This window comes from Harpia harpyja, chromosome 6 (assembly GCF_026419915.1).
Source record: "Harpia harpyja isolate bHarHar1 chromosome 6, bHarHar1 primary haplotype, whole genome shotgun sequence".
Taxonomy (NCBI): domain Eukaryota; kingdom Metazoa; phylum Chordata; class Aves; order Accipitriformes; family Accipitridae; genus Harpia; species Harpia harpyja.
Genome location: NC_068945.1, coordinates 65,949,962 through 65,976,229, shown reverse-complemented (window position 1 = coordinate 65,976,229; position 26,268 = coordinate 65,949,962). Strand labels below are relative to the sequence as shown.

Sequence of the window (26,268 nt, the reverse complement as noted above, 5' to 3'; positions counted from 1 at the left end):
CAACTGTTTTGTAATATACATTTCAATAGTAGACTTGCAACAGCATTGTGGCTCCTGCAGTGTGGGTAACACGCACAACCAGATTTAATACTTACACCTTTGCTTTTTCAGACCGCTGGGAAAGTGTAAGTTCATATACTGCTGGACTGGGCAAAAAGGAGCATGTGCATTAGATGTAAAAGAAATTTAACAGAAAAGGAACATGGACTCCAGAATGGGTATCATGGGGAGTCTCCTGTCTTTAAGGGTGGGTTAACCAGTGGCAAGGAATGTCCTTGAAATAACTGATGCTGCCATATTGCAAGAAAATCAATTACATGAGTCTGAAACAACCTCCAGCCTATTTTTTGTGAAAATTTCAACATCACGGTGAAGTTCACACACAGATACACATCTGGGAAAGCAGGAAACATTCAGACCATGTAGAAATCACCACCAGTAATAAAAGCTTCCCTTCCAGTGGGATTAGCTCCCAAGAGATGCATTACTCTTCAAGAGTATTCAGCAATGAACGAGATCGGTAGTGAAACAATTATGCATGCGTATGTATCTAGAGCCAGATTTAAAACTCTGCTTTCGGCAACCTTAGAAAAAAAAACGTTGGCCAAATTCTTCTCAGCAGCCCTAATCTAGGAAGGGGGCTCAAGTAATCTACTTGCCATTCTGAACTTTAGTTTCCTTCACTTACGAACTAAAGGCTGGGACATGATCTTTCCTGCAGCCATGGTGTCAGGATCAGCGTGTTTTAAGTGTCTCTTCAAAGTAACTCTCAGAAGTGCAAGCAACTTCCCTAAAAACCATTCACTGTTTCTTTGAACTCATTTATTAGCTTTGGGCCCAACACCCTGCAGCAGTGAGTTCCCCAGTTTAACTAGGCCATGGGGGCTGGGGAGGAGAAACCTGTCAAGCGTTTTAAATCCCCCAATCAGTAATTCCACTGTCTGTTTCCTAGCTTGTATGTGAACACAAGCAGTGAATAATCATTCTCTGGGCTTCTCCACACAATTTGTAACTTAACATGTCTATTATATTCACTCTAATTTTTCAGGCTCCAGAACATTAAGTGCAATTATTTTCAGCGATACAGCAGCTGTTCTGTTCTTCCACTTATCCTCATTACTCTCCTATGTACCTCTCCTCACTCAGTACCTGCTCTTTGAGAAAGGGCAGAGCTGTTTACACAATCCAGGTTGCACAAAAGAGCCTGAATTTACAGACAAGTGTGTCTTCTGCCTCCAGTTCCCTTCCTCACAATCCTCCATTCTCTAGATGCTGCATTACTGCTCGACTCTGCCTTGCAGAGAGCCATTTGATGTCCTGTGTGAGGTTATTTCAGGCTACTCCAGACAGCAGCTGTTCCACCAAACCTCTGCAGTCTTTCAGTTTTCCTGCAGGGGTCCCCTGGAAACCACAAATCACAAGACAGTGAGCCTTCGAGGCAAGGAAAGGGACATCGAACAGTGAGGCGACCCTGAACTTTTAAACTGCAACGTGACTGATGGGCACACCAGGACAGATCCTGCCCTCTTCAGCCCTCAGCGGAGATCTCCTCTGAAAGACACGGGGGCTATCGGTTTTCTTTCCATCAGGTTCCACAGGCACACAGCCTCGCCAGGGGCAGACTGGACCATCAGGTGATGGTTTGTATTTTGCCTGGGACGACTCGCATCTTTCTTTTACACAAATAAGGCAGTGCACCAGCTGGGCACTTTACTGTGCTCTTTGGTGGATATAAACCAACAGACGCCCCACGCGCTTAAAAGGTTGATAAGAAATACACTCACCTAAGAAAGGTTTATGTTTATTCCTGAACTGCCTTAGAAATTAAACATTGTACAAAATGTGACTTTTTTTAAAAAATTAAAAAGTAATGTTACATCATTTAGCACGAGTAACGTTACTCCTGTAGCAGAGCAACAATGGAAGCATGAACAAAGGAAAAGGCTTTGGAAAACCAAACCAGCAATCATCAATTTGTATCTGCGCACACTTCAGCTGGCATCCTAGAAACCTCACAAGTAACATCCACCTTGGAGTCCCTATGAAGATAAATTGCATATTAAATTATTAGGAACCCTGACAAGAAAGATGATGGAAGAGTGATGACTTGCACAACTCTACTATTGCTGATGTGCTAACCAAAAGTAAGTTGGTGACAGCACTTAATAAACCGGAGCATTCTTACAACGTGCAGGAAAATAATCCCTTGCAGCACTGTTACCTTCCCGCTATTCTCTTAATCCCTTCCCTTGTTTCTGCAGCCAGAACTCAATTTTGGCTGCAGATTGAGAAGTGTGTTATTTAAACTCCACTGGCTCTGACACACACTGCCTGCCTCAAGCAGCTATTTGTAGGTAATTCTCTCTTTTACGGAACTGCTAACATACTTCAGTAAATAAAATACTCCAGCTTGCAGCTATCTGCTGTATTTTATAAAAGGAAATTGAACCAAATATTATAACTTTGATATAGAATCAGATGAAATATTTCCACTGATAAGATTTCCACAAACACTTTATCTAACAAATCCATAGTGATCTTTAAATAAATCCAGTTTGCTTGTGGTTAATTTCTATATACATTATAAATACACACACACAATTAAAACCCTGACATGGTAGAGTCTTGTGTCTGCCTGCAAGATGCCAGAAAGATGTTTTGGGGAACCAAAATCTTCTCTGATCCATGATTAGCACCTCAGGCGAGTTTGGAAATGTCTTCGTACTGGATATCTTCAACTCGACGTCCTTTTAAAGGTCCCTGGAGAATAACGTAATGTAAGAAATAAGATCAAAATATAAACTTGTTTGTTAAATTCCCATTGGGGAGTTTAAAATAAGATAGCTAAAGGGGCTGTACGAAATCTCACCACGTTTCGACATTTTTCGAGAAGCACAACCAAAGTGAATAGCACTGGAAATCACAGGCATTAGCGTTTTTACTCAGGCTGCACACAGTAAAAGCACAACGACTACTTCTCTGTTTAGCCAAAGCTCCTTCTGTGGTTAGGACATCTGCACAGTTTCTTCTCAAGTAAATTCTCCAGAATCCAATGTGGGCTGAATTTCTGCAGCCCTTCTTTGAATGGGATCCTATCAGCGTCTCTCTCCTGCAAGCTGTTTTAAGAAATTTGACTTTGACCCAACATCCTCTCTGCTGTATCAGTGAGTTTAAAGATTGGTTTTGCAGAGGAGCACAAAGAAGTAGCCACACAGACAGACATGATGACACGGCCTAATTTTAGCCCAGAGAAAGGTGATAGGTAAAAAGCCAAAACAACAACAACAACAAAAGAACTGTAATTGTTAACCATGAACAAGACAACAAATAAGCACATAAGCCCCACGTTCAGTCTGGAAAAGGCAGGAGAAAAACCACCTCCTTGCATATTTCACATTTTTTACCTTCCCACAAAATAGTACAACAGCCACGTTCAAAATAAACATACAAAATATTTTGCAAGTCTCTTTCAAGTTCAAAACTTGCTAAATTCAGCATCCTGGCATCTTTTTAAAGGCAAACAGCAGAGCATTAGTCTGCAATGGGGAATTATGTGGCTGTTTTCCTACCGGTTGGGAATAGGCTGGGGGTGACCACAGCACTTTGCACACCATAAATCCCACCTGTAAGACAGGATTAATGATACCATCTTTCTTTGTGAAAGCTCTCCAATGTACAGATGAAAAGCGCTCTACGCAAAGCAGATCTTGCAGTGTTTGATACTTACAGAGTCGATGATTATTGTCGCTGAAAACCTCTTTTCATTGATAGATTCCAAGATGCCTTCATTTCCCCTGTAACCACCATTTAACACCATCACTTTCTTGCCTGAAATGAGAAATAGGAAAACAGTTACACGACAGGGCTCCCAGCTTCTTTTGATGCAGTAGTGTTCAACCCCACTGACAGCTGAGGGAGAGAAGGTTTCTCCCAGCAGCTCCAGCAAGCAGCACCCAGCTTTGCCTTACAGCCCGCCCATTTCCAAAGCGCACCTCAGTTTACCGCCCCAGGCTACACTGACACTACGGGCAGAAGCCACTGAAACTACATCAGGGAAAGAAGCCAAAGCTGTTTCTCCCACATCCCGTTCCCCCTGCTAATGGCTCAGTGCACCTCTTTTTTTCCTTCTGTCTCACACAGGCAGTCCCCTCAGAACATCAATTCTAGTGCAAGGGTGGGCAGAGCTCACCTACGAGTACCTTAACGCTGAAGAGCACTCACGGACACCATCAACCAGCTCTTCACCAGCTGCAGAAATGCAGATTGCATCACGTCTGCTGAAAAAACTGTGAACCCCAAAATCCTATGCCCTGTTTCCCCCTGCGCTGACACTATTCTGCTTACTGCTACCCTGACCATTCCCTGAAATACTGGTCAGATGCTACACACAAACATTAGTGTGTACCAGCCACAGAAATGCCAGCGAACCAAACAGGAGACGAGGTAAGCTTTGCCAAATGCCCACAGCTATTTGAGGCGTGACTTTGGAGGGAAGATACAGGATAAATATGACCAAGGGCCCTGTAGGGCTCCAAGAGATGCTTCCTGGCAGCTGAAGGGAGATGCTTTCATCTCACCAAATGAACTGATTCCTAAAGCACTTCTATCTTCTCAGAAAAGAATCTAATTCTTACGAGAAGGGACTGTGAAGACTCAAAGCAGAAGCAATTTAATAATTCCCTGGGAAGTAACTAGAGGTTATTTGGTAAGTGATCAGAGTAGCTTGCAAAATGCTGTCCCAAAAGCAAGAGGGCTCTTGTTATGGTACTTTCAAGTGGATCAATCATACTTTAGAACTGAAACATAAGTTTTGCAGTGACAGCTAAGCTGAAAAACAAACAAAACAGCTATACCTGGTGCAGGTATTACGGTTTCCAGATGCGTCTGATCAAGCTTCAGTTTGTCTCCAGAATCAATCACCTTCACAACTGCTGTATATTTGTCAATCACTTCCTGTTGTGAAAGGTAGAGGCCAATCAGAAAAAAAAAAAAAAAAAAATTCTCTGTATTTCAAAATCAACGAACTCAGGACCATGAGTCTGCACTTCTACATTTTCAAAAGCAGCAAGAACTTCTGAGCTGCCCTAAAGGCACCCAGCTTTCACAAACTGCCGACTGGCCTCGCTCTGAAGCTAAGGCTAGATTAAAAGGGCTCCTCTTGAACATCAATGACTGGTCTAACTGACCACTAATTTTGTTGGCCTTGTCTGAAGGTTTTATCAACCTTCGGGTTAGCTATCTTAGCTATTCTCTCAAAGATGGAGATGAATTAGAGGCTTCTTTCCCCCATGGGAAGTTAAGCTGGCTGGAAGCCACACAGTGACAACTGGGATACTACCTCTCAATGAGGCGAAATGTCACTGATCGTCTTTGCGCCTTTGAGCATAAACCATGTTCAACCTCTCATATTCAGAGCTCAATGGAAGACAGCTGCTGGGACTCATAAACCTGCCCAGATGTCTATCAAAAAAAGCTGTGATTTTGAGCTCTATACACTCTTGTCAATCATTCAAAACGCACCTGGGTGTCATCTTTGGCACTCTTGCCAGAGACTGTTGAGCCCTGGACTACCTAGTACAACATCATTTCACTGGCAGTGGCTAAAAGAAAGCATTTCCAAACAACAGAGCAAGGCTTACAGCTTGAAGATTTTGTACGCATTTAGGATCTTGCTCAAAGGCAGCATGCTGCTTAAATATCAGTGCAAAACTGACTGGTCTTGAGATCAGAACACAATTGCACTGCTCTTGGTCATATCACATTGACAAAGTGACTGTTCTCTAAGGTGGATGTGTTAATAGGGTCAAAATATGCAGGACAAAACTGTGCTTAAGAAAGGATCACTGAGTAAATGACATTAAACCAATTCAGAGATTCACCCCCTCCCCAGAACAAGTCCCAGTACAGTTAAGGTGACATTTCAGCCCCTGTCAGTGTTGACTTAAGGGTGAACAACTTGCACACTGAAACAAAATTTCAGAAGTCATCTGATACCAGAAAAGCCTAACCAATGCCACATGCTTCCATTTGCACCCTTTACCTTAACAACTGCCTTCTTCTTGTGGTACTTCTCTCCAAGCTTTTTTGTTACAATTTTTACAACGATTTCCTGAAGATTTGAAAGGAGAAAAAAAAAAAAAAAAGCCAAAATATAAACAACTACACAATGTAAACTAACTGCACATTCAGTTTGCTCTGACTCCAACCACAGACTGTACAGCACAGCACAGGAAGCAATGATAGTAAAGACTCGGCTTTCAGGAATTTGTCTTTATCCTCGAATTACTGCCTCGAAGCAGCCGCTCTCAAGACTTTTGTTTTACAATACACTTACACTTGAATTCAGATATAATGTGACAGCCCACAATGGGCCAAGGGCAGGACTTCTTGATCTAGAAGTCCAGTCAAAAAGTAGAAGCTGAGATGAGGTCTCTCAGCTCAAAGGCTGATGTTGAATTCAACTTCTCTATGAGAGTCAACTACTGTGTAGAAAGAAGAGGGCTGTAATACCATGATTTAAACATCATCTGTAGAGACTCACAGTACCAACTCTTTAATTAGAGAATTCCACCCCATCTGAGATCAGGCATACGATGCTTCAGACTGCAGATCATGCTCAACCAGAAGAGTAATTCCTCCCAGATACTGTAATATTTCACATTTGGCAGCTTGGAAAATAAGAGTGAATTTAGTTTGGAATCTGCTTTTGGATCTTTACACAAATCAATAGCGGCTTTAGAGATGCAGAATTGGTTGTATTTGGTATAATAATAATAATAATTTTTAAGACACTTACAGGCTGCAACCAGTAGTCTCTTCGAGATGTTCTTTTCTTCTCCTCTTCAAGCTACAGAACAACAACAAATAATCACCATTTACTTCCTCCTTTCACTGCAGCTTTCCCATGCCTTTGAAAAGCTGAACCAATTCTCCAGGCCCACATCAAGCGGGGAATAAAAAAAAAACAAAAACCCCAACTAAATAAGGGTAAGTCAGTGTGTGCTTGCTGCATAAAAATCAATCTGATGAGATCCAAGAATCCATGGTAAAATTATGGAGATTTGTATTTGTTTTTGTCAAGTGTTTCTAGATATTTTCTTCTCTTCCAAAATCTGTATTTCTTTACTTCCAACATCTCAGTCGTCTGGGGAATAGGCACAGATGAGCAGAAGTAACCAGTTTTAACAGGGAAGTGAAACCATTTTGCCTGATAAGATATGAAAGTCTGAATTCCACACGAACTGAAGGTCTGAGGTCACTTCAGAGGGACGCCCTGGTAAAGTGGACATTGCCATAGGCATGGGGTTACAAAGACACAGATCCTGCATGATTATTACCTCCATAATCTCATCCAGTGCAGATTTCTTCTTCTTCTCTTTGGACTGACCAGAGCTATGAGCTGATTCTTTTCTTTTAACCGCCCCTTCCACCATCTTCAGTGCATTTGGTCCAAGGACACTGCTGGAAGAGTAAGATGGTGTTTTCACAGCAGACCTTACATTGTTTCCTCTACCAAGATGCATCTGAAGAACTGGTTGTGCAAAAAGGCCTGCTGATCTATTTAATTTCAGTTGTGCAAGTCACCTTCCAGACCCTGCATGCCTCCTTCTCTAGGACTGCATTTGGCAGCTAGAACTGGTCTCCTTGAGGTGTAAACTCCATGTCCACTGATGTTCGCTGCTAGCAGTCCAGCAGAATGAAACAACCTAACGATCGGTTCACCAGTGCAAAAACAAAGAGTTGATTGGGGACTTGAGTTCAGTGGAGAAGACAAAAGCAGGTCTGCAAATAAGGTTTTCAAATTCGAAAGGACAAACTTGTGGCTATAGAGAAGCCACCTGGACAGAGCAACTCTCAAACGTGGTAGACGTCTAGAACTCCTTCCAGACAGAGATACTTAACCTATCCGGCAATGGGAGAAAACACATGAGAATCTGTAGAAAAGGGTTCCACACCCAACAAATAAGAACCATCTTCACAATCATATTCAAAATAGGCAAACAGCCTACAACTTATGAAAGAAAAGAGCAACCAGCACATAAAGTTACATCTCAGGGATCAGGGAACATCTAGGTAAAGTGAGAACTGCCTAAAGGCAGCTTGAGTTAAGCCGTTTTTATAAAAGACATTTGAATGCAGTAAAAAAATTTAGGTGTTCTCTCATCCAGAAAGATGAAGAAGGCTGGTGTGAGGTTGACAGTAAGGTAATAATAATATGGCCTTACAACAAATTGCATGTTCTGCCTGTGGTGAAGATGTTGGATATACTAGCAAAGGGAAGATACGTAATGGGAATGCAGATACAGAAATGGCAGTAGAAGCAAAACTGAGAGAAAAATTGTATTTCAGAGGAAGTCTGGATAATCTCCATAGCAGAGTTCTAGAAGAAATAGCACATTAAATCACAAATCAAACAGCAAGTACTTAAAATAACATCTCATAAAGGGTAACGTACAATTAAAACATAACAACTGCAGTGCCTATATTTAAGAAGGAAAACATATCTAGCTGTGAGGTTACTAAGGGATTCCTGGGTGTCAATACTAAAACAAATCTTATTTAACATATTCAGGGACAAAGAGTGAGAGACCACCAACACTGTTTGGGTGTTTCATCAATATGGAGAACACAAGAAAGAACTGGATACCAGAAGGGACTGGTTTATCTTGAAAACCATGTTTTAAAAAGCACAAAATTCAACAGCATGTTACGCAAGCTCACATACTTTGGAAAAGTTTACTCTGATTACCTTCTATCTACTGGGAGCTGTTTAAGAACAACAAAAGCAGAAAGGGGTCTGGCTATAATCACAGATGACAGCTACCAGTGTGGACCAGTCATGAAAGAGTCAAATGCAATCCTAGGAAGCATCAAGACAGACAAGCATTAGTGCCTTGTATAAGCCATGGTGACGTTTAATTTGCAGCACGCGCAAATTCGATCAGCTCCCCTGTTCAAGATTAGCTGAAACTGGAACAAGGACAAGGAAGGGATATTCAGCAGATCAGGGGAATGGGGAGATAAGGCCAGCACTGTGCAGGCCTGCTTGTACAGTACAGTGAAGGCTGGGAGGCTAAAACTGTTCTCTATAAATACATTGTCTGAGAAAGCAAACACCAGGGAGAAAAAGAACTATTTATGTTGAACGCCCCTACCACCACAAGAGCAACTGGTATAAACTGGCCATGACTATGTTTACCTGGGAAATCACAGACAAGGTCCTAACCATCAGAACAAACAGGTTTTGAAGGATCTTCCCTTGGGATTATAGGACATGGGAGACCCTAACTGTGTACAATGGAGGCTGATCAGTGTGCAGACAGGACTGTACACTGGTAGACTTGCAGTACTACAGACAGGAGTCAGTGACCTTGATAGTAGCTTCTGCTCATTCCTTAATCAGAAGTAATTCTAATCTTACTTGTCCACTGAGTGAGTTAAGCAGGGATTTGAGGATGTAAGCTCTCAAGGGAAAAAAGTAAGCCCAGGGCTCTCAGTTTGCTCAAGGGCAGTCAGCATCAGAAGCTGCGTCTGCAGCAGCAGTGGTGACTCCTAGCTTCATGTCAGACACACGGATTTTCAAGGGAAGGCACACCTCCCCTCTCCCTCCCCTTTCAGCAAGGTTCCAACTCCATCTCTGTACCCAACCACCAGTATCCCCATGCCCTAAAAACTCTACTGTCCACTACCTATGATCTCCTGGTCCTATTTCTGCACTCTGCTCAGGAAATACAGGTGCCAGGTTTCTGTAGCTTGTCCTGTGAGCATAGAAGGTGGGAAGCCAGGAAGTCCTACTGCATGCCGCGCTGGGGTACTGGACATCAGGTTGAACTTAACTGATCCTCAGTAACAGCCAGCAGCTGCAGAACACACCGTTATGCTGACACAGGGAAGCAGTTTCCATATACGACTCTGATGTGATCCCTGTACCACCAGTGACATTAAAGTCACTGTCTGGTCACTTTACCATGAAGTGGGTATCCTAGTTTTGCTTCTACACTACTATTACAAAGTTTACAGACAAGTATCTCTCATATGCTACAAAAAAAATTACACTGCTTGATACATGATTTCACATTCAGCCAAATTTTAACAAGCACCTTAGGTATTCCTCACTGGAACTATTCAGGCGAGTGTCTGAATTAAGTTTCAGACTCATCTTAAGCACAACTCAATGCTTAGGGATAATTTACAAGTTTTCCTCAAAGCCTGAAATCTGTATCTATTATTGCAAAGAACTACTTTATTGTCTCATTTTCTGCCTGGCATATTTCCCATCAGATACCTTATCTAAGAGCTGAGCCTGTGATGAGAGGAAAGCTTTCGTTTTACCCGCAATACATTTAATTACAATATTGCCTCACATGAAAAGAGGTACTGCTCATCAAAGTTTCACAGACTGCTATAAGTCAGTATTGTTTGCGTTATTGATCCCTTTTGTCCTGTGTTGCTTGTGGTTATATGATGACAACTAAATTCATGAACTTTAGAAAGATTTACATCAGGTAGATTCAGCTTCTTAAATGATGATCAGAGAAAGTATTACCTCCAATTAGACAAGGCAATCAAACCTTTTAGGAACCAAAATTAACAAGTCATGAATACCCATTCATAGAAGGCAGCTGGAACGAGATGGCATTCACTTCAAATACTTTGACTGGATCCCTTATCCACCCTTTGATATAACAGTATCTTCTTAGAAGAACCTATAACTGCCTATTACTTTATGGGCATCTGCCACAAACCATAGAAAATTCAAGAAGGCTCCTCACAGCATACATTTAAGATATACCCATTCATCCATTTTAAATACAAAAGGAACTATGAAGTCACCTAGCATCCCCTCCTGAATAACAGGACAGGATGAGATATTAGACTCCAAATACTTCAGGACAAGATACATCTTCCTGCCCATGCAAATATCATTGTCATATAAGTGCTTTGCAACAGTAAGGGTTGCCCTTAAATTCTTTTCTCACCTTGTTTTAGAAGATGCTGCTATTGAAGTACTTGCTCCTTTGTTTAAATTAAATGTAACTAAAAAATAAAAAGACATTACTCTATTTCTATCTTTAAATATAACCGCATTGAAGGATGTTACAATTTTTAAAATCTGTGAACGGAAAAGATCATAAATTTGAAAATATTTACTAATCCATGTTTTGGTTCAGCTTTTAAAATAAATTACTTTCAGCATTATAAGAAAGAATATTCTGTATTTCCATATTCCAGTGCTCTTTATAACTGATCTCAAAGCACTTTATGAAGCACCGAGCAGGCCTCAGCGCTCATCCCGTTTTAATCACAAAATCAGCTTCAGCAGATTCTACAAAATTACATACATCAAAATCTGGTTACCTTTTTCTTCTTCGTTTTCTCTGCTCAGTTCAGTATAGACTGGCTTTTCCTGCCAAAAGAACACAAAACACATTTCAAGAGTCAAAGAGAAAACTGAGCCAAGATATCATTTTTTGGTGATCATTGATTAGCTCAGTTTTACAGACTACTGTGAGATTATTACAAGGAACTGTAATATTCAACCTGGCTTGATGCGTAAGAAGATTATAAATTGAAAACATTATCTCATTACAGGCTCCTGTGCAAAATTCTCTAATTAACACTCTCTACAGAGATGCTGTCTAAACTTGCTTGATTCCAGCATGAAAGGAAAGTGGCCTTACTGTAACAGTTTTCTCTATTTGAACCAGCATGATTAGACTGGTTTCTGGACAGACTGATAACCCAAAGAAGGAAATTCTGGAATCTTTCCAAATTTTTAGCACCGAAGGCTCAGACCATTTAAATTTCAATTAGTTTTAAATTAAGAGAAAGATAATTGTTTACAACAGCATTTAAACATACCTATCAATACCCAGGACCAAATGGGAGGTTCCAGTCCCAGGCAACAACATATATGGAAGTCATGGAATGACACCAAATAAACAGATCCCAAATACCACACCAGCACTATCAAAATAAAACTTTTCACTATGCAGATTTGATTATGTCAGCCCCTCCTGGTTATTCATCTCAGCCTCCCCACTGTACAAAGTATTTGTTATTTGCAGCCCTAAAAGCTGTGAAATACCATAAATGAAGACACGTCTTGCTGGTTACTGTATTGTTTCCTTTCCTTTCCAAAATTGAAGAGTGATTTTTGCATCACTAATCACTTGAAAAGCAGCAATTATCACTCTTTTAGTACTAAAGCAAGCCAGGTACAAAGTAACTCCAAGTTTTCCTCTAGAGCAGGTTATAATCTAAGATAACTGTATAGCAGAAAATTCAGAACATAAGTGAAGAGATGTGGTGATTCAAGTATGGAAGAAGACAGTCTAAATCAAAGCCTGAAATGGCCAGGATCAGACACTAGGGCCACAGGATACTATTCTAGTAGATTTCAAAATCACATCAAATCTAAAAGGAGCTGAAACCTCTGCTTTCTTTTATTTTTTTTTATTTTTTGAAACTGTGATTCCATAGAGGACCTTGCTGTTCATCAGATGTAAAAACCACCAGCAAGTTGGTTAGTCAAGGAAACGTAACAAGTTGCATTTTTAACAGAAACAAGTTACTCAAGGCTTCTATCAGAAGTATCTGCGAGAAGACTATTCCTTGTGGGTTAGAAAAGAACAGCAATGCAGCCAAATATGCCCACTGTTCCTCAGTTTGAACTGGTGATGAGCTTGTAACCTGAAGCATGAAGCTTACTCATCACCTTCTAACTGACTGCAAAGGAAATACCAGTGCAAGGATCCCAGCAGCGTTGAATTCACCATTAACTTAACCAACGGGAGTTTTGAGCTGAAGGTGGACATACAGTGCAATTTTCCTCACCAGTTCTTTCCCCTCCAGACCTCTTCTAACTTGCTGTTCAATGAATTTAGCAGTTTTTTCTTCATCATCAAGGTCCTGTTTCTTCTTCCTCTCTTGTTCTTGTTGCCTGCGAATAGTCTCTGGGTCCCTATCAATATATTGAATATACCAGCCTTTTGGAGTCTCATCAACCTTGCAAAGACCTAAAAAGTCAATGCAAGATAAAGTCAGATTAATACTCACAAAAGCAAGTAAGGGACAAAGAAAATATCAAGACCATTTTCACGTACAGTCCACGTTCACTGTAACAATGCAGATACTTTCCCAGAGACAATGTACCCCTTACTGGCCTGGTAAAATTGACTTTGAATCATCTTTAGTATGTGTTTCTGCCCTTCAGCTAGCTGGTTCTATTTGGAAATAGGCCAGAGTACGTAATAAAGTGGACGGAGTGTTTTACAATACTTTCCTTACTGAAGAAAATGTTTCCTTCCCACTGTTTTAACAAGGAAGAAAACAGAAATCTAACATATATAAACAATACACACTAAGAGCATCATACTAAAGGAAACATTACTATGCTATGCTATTGTTACTATCTCTCACTAGAGTGATTTTTCAAACACTGTATGACTCATGAATGTATCCTGTAAGACAATCAGAGCCAAAGTAAACTTTCTGTCATACCACAGTGCCATTTAATCGCTCTTCCTCTCACTGAACACAAAACTGCAGATCTCAAGCTTTAACCCTTTCACTAGGCCAGGAATGAAAACGACTGCTCGCTTCTTGTCACCTTAAATATGGAAGGATTCTGTAGTCATAAGAAATGTTCTATCATAGTTTTTAATTTTTAAATGGCAACTGTTGGAAGTTGATTTAGAATTTAGCAATACCTCCACTAAATATAGACCAACAGATGAAACAAGGAAAGGTTCATGACTGATGCATTTATCCCAGACTTCTGACATTTTTCATAAGCAAATTCCTAATGGTTAGCATAGAAATACGTTTGGACATCTGTTAATATATATACAGGAGGGGAGGGGAAGAAAGAAAAAGGAAACGGGAGAACTAACGTAAACATTTACTGATCACTTATCAGCAATGCAATTACCCAATAATTTTAAAACTTCCCAACCCCGAGCAACTACATTTACCTTCTCTCCCCAGCCATTTAGTAAAATCAGTCAGTGTCTCCCACTGTGTGGCATTCATGTGGATGTGTTCTCGATGACTGATGTATTCATTGTACACAATATTATTGTGGACTCTCTTTGTTCCTGAAATACAGAATTATTATTACTAAATATAAATACGGGACCTAGGAGAAAGCAACCAAAACTTCTTGCACTGGACTAATAAAAGACATTAAAAACAAACAAACAAGCAAATGAACAGTAAAATATTTACCAAATCGCCTCCTGAGCAGTTCTAGGAAATCATTTCGGAATTCCCTTAGGGAATAAAAAGAAAGTATTTCAGTAAAACTTTAACAACTACAAAGTAATTTTCTATTGTCATTAACAATTAAATATCTGCAGTATAAACAAGTATTCTGTTGAACCGAGCATGACGAAATTCAGACAGTCATTTCCCTTTTTCAATAAAGTAGCATTAAACACAGTATGCATGCACAAAGAAACACAATATGGTACATGCACACACAAGCTAAATCTTCAAAAGGATAATACCCTTTCAAAGGGATAAAATGGAAAGAATGAAATCTAAATACTTCCCACTAATTGCTGGTATTTCATTACCAGGTATCTTCCCAGGTTGACTGACACAAAACACAGGGCAGGACAAAGGGCAGCAGAGGTAGATGGGGTAGATTGATCACTCATCTCACTGCTAATTCAAGGGCTTGAGTATAAAGCCTCACTTCAGGCTCGTGCTGATGACAGCTCCAGTCAACCCAGCTGTCATGTAGGTCAGCTGGACAAAAGACTGGGGAAAACTGTGGGACATTAGTCACACCCCTGACTTGTTACCTCTCTGTAATGGTTCTTTTTGCTCTCTGTAACTCTGCATGTGTGGCAGTCACTTAGCTGGGGCAAAAGGGTGACGTACTTTGTAACATAGAGCAACTTAAAACGGGACTCAGACATGGGATAAAACTGTCAAATTTGATTGAATATCATGGCTCCCTGAAACTTCTTACATATGTTCAAAAGTGGCATCGCCTAAATTTTCAAATTGCCATTGAAAAAAGAGCTGACATTAAAATGTGTCAGAATAAAGTGTCTTCAGTGGGACATGACTGAGCCTTAGAGGTATGGCTGTGCAGATCTGATACAGGAATGAAGATCTGGGTAAGAATATATAGCAAACTTACTCAGAAAAGTAATCCATGAATTGCTGAGGATTTTCAGAAGCCAGCAGCAATTGCCTCTGGTGGGACTCAGACATGCAATGACATTTGAAGCCATTCTATAAAATAAAAATAAATACTTTGTCTGTCCTTGCCTCAATTTGCAACACTCACACAGCTGAAGAGTATTAAAAATAATGTTTTGCAAGTGAAATTTCTTGGAGGCTCCACAGAAAACACCTTAACTCAGCCACAGCCTACACAGAGTAGTTATTCCTCCTGACCAGGCAAGCCAGAAACAAAGCTCTTCCCAAGGCCAAGAGCCTCCAGACGAAGTGTGAAAAGGGTTACGAGATAGGACATTCCAGCAGTCCTCTTCGTCCCTTGTGGAATGGGATAGACAGGGCACCACCCAGGTCCACTCAGGACCCATCCAAGCGCTTCTGTGAGAGCACTGGAAGTATTTGCTGGCTCCCTACCAACCAACACTGACACCAAATGTGTGTAAGGAAAGGATGGTGTGCTGGGAGTGCTAAAGCTATGGACTGTGATAGTTTGGCCACCTCTGGCACAGGGTTGAAGTCATCAGAGCTCCCCAAAAAGCACCCAGATATAGGACATTTGACCGCATCCTTTTTTTGCCTAATATAATGCTCTTTCATCACAATATGATTAAAACTACAGCAAATTTCATTCCATGGGAGCCCCGCCCCCCCCCTTTACAAAAAGATCTGGTTGGAAAGCAGTGAAGTTTTTTTCCTTGTAGTCACTGGGAAGAGAATAGGATTTGAGCTTCTTGGGTGAAAGGGAGAGGGGGGCAGAAACAGCTGAAGAACAATACAATTAAACATCCACAGGATACTTTACTCCTCTTCTTTAAGGCACATTAAAGAGGCTATTCATGGAGAATGGAAAACTAAAAGCACAGTTAGCCCAAGTGGAGGTACTTTTGGAGCAAAATTCAAGTGGAAAACACGAAGAGGACACTCACATCCCACAGGCATCTGGGTCCAAGTGAATAGACAAGTGAAAAGAAGAGGGGGAAGCTTCAGAGAAAGAACATCTCATCATAACAGGAGAAGAGGAGAAGAAGCCAAGCCAGAATCAGAAGGAAGGAGTCATCAGTACAGGAAAGACATGGACCTGTTGGAGCAGGTCGAGAGGAGGGCCACGAAGATGATCAGAGGGCTGGAGCACCTCTCCTATGAAGACAGGCTGAGAGAGTTGGGGTTGTTCAGCCTGGAGAAGAGAAGCCTCCGGGGAGACCTTATAGCAGCCTTCCAGTACCTAAAGAGGGCCTACGGGAAAGCTGGAGAGAGACTTTTTACAAGAGCATGTAATGAGAGGATGAGGCGTAATGGCTTTAAGTTGAAAGAGGGCAGATTCAGCCTAGATATAAGGAAGAAACTTGTTATGACAAGGGTGGTGAGACACTGGCACAGGTTGCCCAGAGAGGTGGTCGATGCCCCATCCCTGGCAACATTCAAGGTCAGGTTGGACGGGGCTCTGAACAACCTGATCTAGTTGAAGATGTCCCTGCTCATTGCAGGAAGGGTTGGACTAGATGACCTTTTAATGTCCCTTCCAACCCAAACCATTCTGTGATTCTATGAAAAGAGACCTCACAGTGCTCCAGACATGCATCTCCTTGGGCATGTCGCCGCACCCACCCTTCCCCCAGGGGAAATCATGGCTACCCTCAACTCCCCTCTGAGGCAGATGGGAGCCACCTAATTCTTAACCCCATTTACCTCTCAACGTGTGTCTGAAGGAATCACCCCTCTGGGGGGCTTGGGGCCACCCTCTGCTCCCTCTCACCCTGGGCTGATCAGTCATTCTGCAGGGGACTGAACGTCCCCAAAGATGGATCAGGGCCAACATGCTTTCTTGGAAGGGAATGAGGACTTCTCCCATGGGGGACTGAGGATCCCAATAGGATTGCCCCATCCCCAGCAATTGGGAATCCTCCCGGTCCCACCAATCCCCCCCCAAAGGGACTGTGGTCCATACAAAAGGGAGCGGGGATCCCCAAAGGAGAGTAAGGGCCCTCTCCAATGCTCCCCTAAAAAAGAGTTGGCTCCCAGCACATGAGGCCAGGATGCTCCCTAGATGCATCGCACCCCACAGATGGGATCAGAGGCCCCACAAGGAGACCGGGGACACTTACAAGAGGACTCTGAGCAAGCCCTGTACCCCCCACAAGGGAGCTGGGGAACCCTACAAGGTTATGAAGCCACATATCCCCTAAGGCGATCGCAGCCCTCCTCCCGGAGGATTGGGGACCCTAACAAGGGCGATCGGAGCCCCTCGGTGTCGCCCTCAATGGCCCTAGGGACGCTTACAAAGGAGATGGGAGCCCTCACAGAAGGACTGAGGACCCCAACCCAGGGGATGTGACCTCCCCCGTGTATCTCCCGCAGATCCGCCCCCCCTCAAGGAGAGCGGGGTTCCCTACAGGAGGGTCGGAGCCCCCCGTGCCCCCTCATGGAGGATCGCCAGCCCCCCGCCGAGGGATGGGGACCGGCCGCGCCCCCCCGCCACAGGCCCAGCCACCACCGGGGCGGGTCTTACCTCATCGCGGCACTGCTTCTGGCACATCTGACAGTACCAGCGCAACTTCTGCAGCCCCTTAGACTTGATGCGGTTGGCGATGGCCTTGGGGCTGAGGAAATCCGACTTCCCCATGGCGGCGACCCTCACCCTCCGACACCCCGCTCCCTCACACCCCTCCCGCCGGAAGTGACCGACCGCCTCCCCCCGGAAGCACTTCCCGCCGGGCCGGGCTGCGCGCATGCGGGGTGCGGGCGCGCTGACCTTCAGCCGGGCTGTGGTGGAGGCGCCGCCATGTTCGCCCGAGGGGCCGTCGTCGCCCTTTACCAGCCGCAATGGTAACGGGGAAGGAGCGCCGGCCGGGGACGGGTCCTGTGGGGATGTGTCGCGGCGGTGGGGGCGAGCGGCGGGGCTGGGGTCGGCCCCGGGGCGGGGAGACGGGAGCTGGTCTGGAAAGGGTGCTCAGCTCTGGGGGGGGTGAATGGGGGAGGCAGGAGGAGTAAAAAGGACAGCTTCGGAGGTGACAGGCGGTGCAAGGAGAGTCTGCTCTTGTCAGGAAATGGCGTGGCCTCCTCTGCTTCGTTTTAAGCGTTTTTTAAACAACACTTACGTTTTTGGAAAGTTGTACCCTTCTGATGCCAGGCTGTCTGGCCTTTGCTTACATTGCGCCGTTGTCTAAGGCAGCGGATAATGTGTTAAATGATACATGGTGTCATAGGAGATAAGGAGAAGGGAGGAAGGTCTGGATATAAGGCATGGTTTAGAGTGGCTTGTCCCTGCTACAGATGTTTTTCAAGAAACAGCAGTTCTTACTTTGTCATCCCTCTGAAAGGGACCTGCCCTTGACAGGTGTTGGTTTGCTGGAGAACTAGTGAACTATCCTAATTTCTCCTGCATTCATTTTTAGGGGCCAAGTCAGGAATATGGCAACTCTAAAAGACAGTAAGTACTGCTTTTGTTTGCTTTTGAGAGAGGGAGGGTGTTGCAGGAAAACCATAGGTTAAAATATAATTTTGGTTAGCCTCTGTTGGATGAACTGATTGTGATACACCATAACATTGATACATGAGCCTCCAGCACTTCTTAGATTAAACAAGTGTCTCTCAGAAAAGGCATTGCTTAAAATGGTTTTAGTGCTAATTTAGATGTAATTTCAGCAAACCAATATAGTTTTACTCAAATGTATTTTAAAAATAACTTTATCGTATGTGCTGAACCAGATTTTTGCTCACCTTTAAGAATTAATTTATTTTCTGTTATGTTTATTTCCCTGTGTGTTTCTCCAACATTGGGGGAAAAAAGCTTGACTGTGTGGTTTCAGTTTGATAAGCTGTTAAGCCATTCCTTATAGGTTTTTATACAGGGATATTGTCTTGGAATTGCAATTGTCTGTAGGACACCTATTTTGTTTTCTTTTTGCATCAGTATTTTTACGAATCTCATTTTGCCACAACCTAAACAGAAGAGGAAGTTTATTCTGTCTCTTTATAGTACGGGGTCTTTCTTTTTTTTCCTCCCCATGTCATCTAGGAAAAGATGATAATATATCTCAAATGATATATCTGTGAAACGTGTAGAAATGGAAGGAAAGAGAATAGTAAATAGATCTTATGTTGGGCTAAATATTAAATAAATGTTATGTCTGGGGGGGGAACATACCTGTTGTAAAGGTACATTTGGGTTAGCCAGATTACTACTCTTACTGCTTTCTTACTGTAAATACTAAGGGTATATCTTTTATGAGGTTTATTTGTGCATTGTTTGCTTGGTTTGGGGGGTTCTTTTTTTGAGGAACTTGGCAAGATATTTTTGGATGGCAGTTGCTAGCATTTTATTGCTTGTTTTTGATGTCATTATGCCCAGTACAGCCCATGACCTTCAACTATTAACCTTGTAGTTACCAGGCGCTTGAAGTCCATCAAGAACATTCAGAAAATTACAAAGTCCATGAAGATGGTTTCTGCAGCAAAATATGCAAGAGCTGAGAGGGAGCTGAAGCCTGCTAGAGTCTATGGAACAGGAGCACTGGGTGAGAGAAGACTCTTGCACTGTGTGATGCGGGAACAGAGGAGGAAGGCTTTCATGGTAGTAATAAAATGCCTAGACTTTTTTAACCTTTTGGTGGCTTTTTCCAAAAGAATTCGTATCTCTAGGCCAATGTCACCTTGAGTATTCCTTATAAGTCATTTATGGAAAGTGATTTTTAAGAGTTCTAATGTGAAATTCGTTATGATTTCTGAGTACTTTTTTAACTTTATGTGGTTGGTTTTGTTAGTCATAAAGACACCACAGCTCAGAATTTCTGGCCTGCTTCTATCCATTAATGGAATTGTGTCCTATCTCTGTAGCATCTCCAGCTACTGTCAAACCTTCTTGCAAACTCTTGGGCTGTGCATGCTCCCGAGGCAGTGGGCTTGCACGGTGAACTTAACTAACTAATCTTACTGGTTTTGTGATACCTGCTGCAGAGATGTGTCTGGCTTTGAATTGTTTCTTTGTCACCTCTGGTCAGATCACATGCAAACTTGAATGATTGTGTGGGAGATAAAATTCATCTGGCTGTGATTTGGAACTCCTCTAGAAATTGTTTTAGTCAGAATAATTCAAAGATATTTTGATATGACCTATTTGCTCCCTGGCACCCTTGAATAACTTATCCATCTTTTTTTTAGCTCTCTATGAGAAAGCAGAAATAAAGGCACCTGAGGACAAGAAGAAGCACCTCCTTATTGGTGTGTCCTCTGATCGAGGTCTGTGTGGTGCTATCCATACATCTATTGCTAAAACCTTGAAGAACGAGATTACCAACCTCTCAAATGCAGGGAAAGAAGTTATGGTGGTTGGAGTAGGTGACAAGATCAGAGGCCTACTTCAGAGGTAAAAAGGAGAAAGAAGTGTTTGGTTTGGTGGTTTTAGTTGTTTTCTGTGGGAGAAATTTCAAGACTGCTTGCAAAGCTGTGTGGTGTTCACAGGCAATTGTATTTAATGAAACTGCTAAATTGAAGTTCCTTTTAAAAAAAAAAACACCCAAACCTGCAAATGTGCTAAGATGGCTTTTGATTATCTGGACATTTGTGAAACTGTTGCACAGCATTATTATATTTTTGGAATAAAAGTTTGAAAGCTAGCAACACTAACACTGCTACAAGTGTGTGTTTATCATGAAGCTATCATAATTTAACTAAAAAAAAAAGCAAAATTTATCTCAGACCTAATTCAATAAAATGCTTAGTTCTGAACACTGGAAAGTTACTGGACTTGTTGCCTGTTGGTGCCACATAGTTGTACATTAGAGCATCCACTTGGTTCTAACACAGATTTGATGTTACTGCAGGACACATGGCAATTACTTGCTGCTGACATTCAAAGAAGTGGGACGGAGACCTCCTAGCTTTGGAGATGCTTCAATCATTGCTTCAGAGTTGTTAAACTCTGGGTATGAATTTGATGAAGGCTCTGTCATCTACAATCGGTTCAGGTAAGATTAAACTGAAACTGCACTGGAAGAATATTGGGTAGAAGGCTTCAAACAGCATGTTGGCCTGATGAAGTAATATGAAAACTGACTGTGACTTGTCATGTTTACTTTATTTCTTGAGGATCGAGTGCATTTTGTTATGTGTGAAGAGCTGTTGTTTTTCTGGGGTTTTTTTAGTAGCTGTGGTTGGAATTCTCTTTCTACTTGTATAGTGGGTGCTGTTATATTTACAGTCAGCATGTCGTCATATCCACGTGGTGTCTGAGATCTCTTCATCGGGATTATTGCAGAACTTTGTGGAGTTTGAAGGCCAGAAGTTGTCTATTCTAATTTGATTTTAAGCATTCCGTTTAGGGTTAGTTGAATCGAAGAGCCTGTTACACTGTTTTTGTACAGGTCTGTCATCTCCTACAAGACCGATGAAAAACCAATCTTCTCCCTTGAAACAGTTGCTGGTTCTGGTAAGTAGTGAACTAGAAACCACCAGTTACGTGAAGTGATAAATCACAGAAGAAGTACCTGAACATGGGAATGTGGTATTAAAACATCTTAGTATGGTGCATGTATCATAAGTTCAACAGCTTGTTTTGTCTTGGCAGTCTAAGGCTGACCTATCAAGGTGCTGTGGAGCAAGGAGATTAAAAAGAACGGTTGTACTAATTTTGATTTGAGATTCCCTCTCAAGCAAGAACTAAGCATATGCAGAACTCTGTCAGTTCCAGTGTTTTCAGCACTGAAGAGCATGGGTATTGAGTGACTTTGCACTATTCAGTAAAAATACCCCAGTATGTTTCTGCAGCATTGTATGGGAAGATTAAACATAATACACCAGTAATATATTTGGCCTTGGTCAGCATCTGACTTTCCTAGTGTTAAATTGAATGAAAAGACGTAAAATACTTAATCTCTCTGCCACTTAAAATTTTGTTATGAAAGTACACATGGTACATAGAGAAAATCCCTTTGTGCTGCCTTCAGTGGAGACACAGGCTAGCCTAGTAGTCTTTCACGTGACATTATGCTGTTTTGCTAGGAGTAGTATATCTTAGATTTCTCATAAGTCTGCTCTTTCATATTTTACAGAAAGCCTAAGTATCTATGATGATATTGATGCTGATGTGCTGAGAAACTACCAGGAATTTACGCTAGCAAATATTCTTTACTACTCCCTGAAAGAATCCACCACCAGCGAGCAGAGTGCTAGGATGACTGCTATGGACAACGCTAGCAAAAATGCTTGTAAGTCTACACTGTGGGCTTCCCAGAACTTCGGTAGTTTAGCATAAAAGTACTGACCTCCCTTTGTGTAATTCTTAGCTTCCAAAATGATAAGAAATGAGCTAGTTTCTCTATTAATTCCATTTTGATTCTGGTTTTTTTGAGCCAGTTCAACCAGGATTCTTTTCTGAACATGTGAACCTTATTTAGTCCCTGGAAGAGGAATTGCTGTCAAGTATATGAGAAACAAGACTAGGTAACTGGAAGTGAAATAACAGATTCTTTGATAAGAATATGAAATACTAAACTAATCTTATAACGGCCAAATAACTCTGTATGCTCCTCTCCTGTGGCTGGTCTGAGGATTTCCAAAATTTTTATAAACCTGTACCTACTTGTGAGCCAAATGTAATTAGTACTGCACCAATTTAAAGGTGAGGAAACTGAAACAGTGGTTAAATACTTTACCACCTGTCATGCAGCAAGTTGAGAATATACAAGTATTCCTTGGAAGGTGTCCAAACTGAGTGCAGTGCAGAGAGTATGCGGTTGGTATTAGTGGGAGACAGCTAATAGCTTTTAAAGTGGCATGGCGATAAGACTGCAGCCCTTAGAAGGTAGTGTTGCATGAAGGATACTGGTGGCTGAGTGAAGCTGATGGGATGTGCAGTTGGGCTACCTGGAACTGCAGGTGTGGTGCTCTGCTGACTGCCTTATCTTGAGAGAAAAAGGTGATACTTACTGCATTTAAAAAAAAAAAAAAATTGAAGAAAAAAATTTCAAAAAAATCTGGCTCCCTTTGCCAGAACAACAGTAACTTGAAGGAAATACTAATGTAGTTAATTGACAGTGAAATCTAATTTAAAAGCAAATAATGCGTACTTGTGTGATGTGAAAATAAGCTATGTCGTAACATGGTATTTACTAGTCTGTCAGCTGTTCTTCAGATGTTTAACTCTGATGCCTCAAGCCAAATTATCAAGTTTCTAGATTGTCTACTAGTAGCGTTATCTGTAGGGGGCAAAAATGAAAAGTGCAGTAAGCCTCTTGATTGTTTGCATGGATTTACAAGACTATTTGATCTTCTGTTCATACAGCTTCTCTTTATCTGTATTTGAATACTTACTATATGTTTAAATTCCAACCTCAATTTTTTTTAGCCGAGATGATTGACAAATTGACCTTGACTTTCAACCGTACCCGTCAAGCTGTCATTACCAAGGAGCTTATTGAGATCATCTCTGGTGCTGCTGCTCTGTGAGTACCTGTACAAACATGAAATAGGAGTTGTTGCAAAGTCATGTAATGCTTGTACGTCCTGCTCCAGTCAGGTTAACGGGGAAGGTTAGGGCACGTAGGTCCTAAAACCAAAGGGAAGACAATCCATGGCATGACTCCCAAGTTTTTCAGCTTGTGCGGTTCTACTAACAAGTGTGAAGTTTGGCAGTCTTTTTTGGCCAGATAAAGTTAAAAAGCTGGCAAAATAGATCTTTAGCCTCAACACACATCCTTGCCTGAACAGGCAGTGGTTTTCCTCCTTTTTGGCTTTCAGTGGATTTCCCCCCTCCTCCCTTCTACCTGGGCTTCTCCTACTCTGTCTGCTCAAAGAGCCCAGTAGTGTTGGGTGGGGGAGAGCAACTCAGATATGCTTTTGGATAAATCAGCCTTTGGTGGTCTTCAGAAGCTGAGAGTTTGGAGGTGGGGTTGGAAGGAGGAGAGAGTTTCCAGATTCTATTGATACTGAATGTGTATTTTACTTTAAGTTCAGTATTTTGCTTATTTCCTTGAGAAAGAAGTTTTGTGAAGGTGTGTATGGCAGGTTACAAACGTGTGGGCTTAGACCACCATTTGTAACTGCGTGTAGCTAATATGTATTACAGCTAACAGTTAAAAATTTGTGCTATACTTGGATGCAAATACATGTGTTAATATCCTGTGTGTTTACAAAATGCCTGGAATACATGCCATAAAGCAGTTATGTGCTGTATTGTGCTCCTCACAATACATTTGCGGTTATAAATACATGCATAGTTTTGCCTGAATTTGCATGAGTTGCTTCCTAACCTGCTTGTTCTGTTTTTTCTCGTAATACCATAACCAGGGATTAATCGGATAAAGCGGTTCAGCCAAATCCAAGAGGTAAAGTTATGACATAGAAACCAGATTGTTTTTTAAAATGAATTAACATGGATGATCTTGAAGTCAAATGAGGAAGTCAGAATTCAGTGTTGGTCAGACAAACTGCTCTTCCCAAAACGCTGGGACAACTGTCCATTGCTAGTTTGAATCTGTCTGAACAAGTTCTTAAGTGTCAATAATTTCATGCAAAATAACGTCCATGGTAGCGTACATCCACATTTGACATAACTTTCTGTGGTATATTCTGGGTTATTGGATTAATTTGCAATTAGTGTTTTAATTTTTTTCATAGTGCCCCGACCTTATGCAATGACTTTAAAATGTCTGCATGTAAGATGTTGTTCCTAAAGAGGTTTCTCTTGCAAAATAAGCATATTCAAAATTTAAAACTTCAAGGAGAAATAGACATGATGAAGAGTTTGAGGAGGGGGGGAGGGCTAAGGAATATTAGTGAGTCGAAGGATTCAAATTGGAGTAGACAAAAGTTTTTAAAAAAACCAAATAATTAAAAGGGATTTAATTTGCTTCAATTTTTCTTACAGGTGAAGAAGAGCTCTTCTGAGCACATGGCTTAACCTGCCTGTGTCTATGTTAACACAACTGCTCTGTTATTTTGTGAAGACGTGATAAAGCCCCAGAAATCTGTAAATTCTTAAAATAAACCACCTACATGAAAAAAGTGTTCTTGGTTGTCCATGGAGCAAATGCGTTTGGTGTCTAAATATCTGGATTTGACTTGGTTGCTCTCTGAAACATAATTTTTAAAAGCTGTGCTCTACATTTTGTAATGTATCTGGCATGCAAAAACATGTAAGCGGGTGTTTTCTTCGTTTGAAGAGTGCAAGAGATTGCCTGTCTTCACCTTGTGTTTAAAAGTGTTGGTCTGTTATGCACGTTGTACGGTGTGCTGAAGGAGGAGACTGTGGAATAACCTCTCTGCGTTGTGCAGTTGGAACACTGATCTCATTTGAATACCATATTATTACTGTTTCTAGATGTTAGTATTCTAAAATGAACTGATCTGATTACTTGAGTCATTTTAGCGTTTATTTAGAATGCTTGCTGTTTATATCACAGTCAGTGTGTGTGTGTATATATTCTATTTGCATGCTATAAAATACAGTAACGTCACAGTTCTAAGCCCTCGCTGGGCATGACAGGAATGTGAGAAAGGATAAAATGTGAAAAATAAGAGTCTAGCAGAAGTGTAAGAAACAAATGGTAGTGGTGCAGTGCAACCATAGAAGTAGAAAGCTGCCCCTCCCGTGTGTGTACACCAAGAGGTACACATGCGTAAGGGAAGCACTATCACCACCTGAGGTGGGATTCAGGGAAACGGAGAGAGAGTCTCTTGGAGCAGATTTGTTACATATTTATAAAACGCTTCCAATGACTTCTTTTAAGGAGCTATGGTTCTAATGCTGCTGTTACGCACACAACTGGAGCGGCAGACTGATCAGAATGGGTGAATTCAGGGAGTACTAAAACATGGGAAGACACACGAGCCACTGGATGTTGTGATAGTGATCTATGCAATTGCCAGTTCTCATAATCTGGAGCCTGTAGTTCTTCAAGCATAATTTTTACTTAGAACCCCTTTTAAGTCATGGTTTGTCTTGTTTCCTTTTCTACTGAAGTGTGGGAAACACTGCTTTGAAAGCGCAAGCCTAAAAAGACAGTACATTGTAATTTACTCTGTTGAAGTTGAGAGCTAGCCCCATTGTTTAAACAGCTTCCATTTTTTTTTGAGGTA

At 41.7% G+C, this 26,268-nt stretch overlaps 2 protein-coding genes across 5 annotated transcripts; one reads left to right on the top strand and one right to left on the bottom strand.

Moving 5' to 3' along the window:
- Positions 1-1,785: 1,785 nt before the first annotated feature.
- KIN (Kin17 DNA and RNA binding protein) lies at positions 1,786-17,881 on the bottom strand. Of its 2 annotated transcripts, none has more exons than XM_052790015.1 (13): positions 17,702-17,881; positions 15,155-15,249; positions 14,230-14,273; positions 13,977-14,099; positions 12,838-13,019; positions 11,359-11,407; positions 10,980-11,037; positions 7,338-7,461; positions 6,797-6,847; positions 6,041-6,109; positions 4,854-4,953; positions 3,728-3,828; positions 1,786-2,760 (listed from the first exon to the last, which is right to left on the bottom strand). In XM_052790015.1, the coding sequence occupies exons 1-13, from the start codon at positions 17,813-17,815 to the stop codon at positions 2,698-2,700; spliced, it is 1,173 nt and encodes a 390-aa protein (XP_052645975.1). In that variant the 5' UTR covers positions 17,816-17,881; the 3' UTR covers positions 1,786-2,697. The 2 variants fall into 2 exon arrangements, with proteins under 2 accessions (XP_052645975.1, XP_052645976.1); XM_052790016.1 differs by having other exon boundaries at positions 7,338-7,458.
- A 20-nt stretch (positions 17,882-17,901) lies between these two features.
- ATP5F1C (ATP synthase F1 subunit gamma) lies at positions 17,902-25,220 on the top strand. Of its 3 annotated transcripts, XM_052790017.1 has the most exons (10): positions 17,902-18,018; positions 18,588-18,622; positions 19,578-19,709; positions 20,353-20,557; positions 21,015-21,158; positions 21,555-21,619; positions 22,242-22,397; positions 23,537-23,633; positions 24,478-24,515; positions 25,058-25,220. In XM_052790017.1, the coding sequence occupies exons 1-9, from the start codon at positions 17,975-17,977 to the stop codon at positions 24,482-24,484; spliced, it is 885 nt and encodes a 294-aa protein (XP_052645977.1). In that variant the 5' UTR covers positions 17,902-17,974; the 3' UTR covers positions 24,485-24,515; positions 25,058-25,220. The 3 variants fall into 3 exon arrangements, with proteins under 3 accessions (XP_052645977.1, XP_052645978.1, XP_052645979.1); XM_052790018.1 differs by lacking the exon at positions 24,478-24,515; XM_052790019.1 differs by lacking the exons at positions 24,478-24,515; positions 25,058-25,220 and having other exon boundaries at positions 23,537-23,637.
- The last annotated feature ends 1,048 nt before the right edge of the window (positions 25,221-26,268 follow it).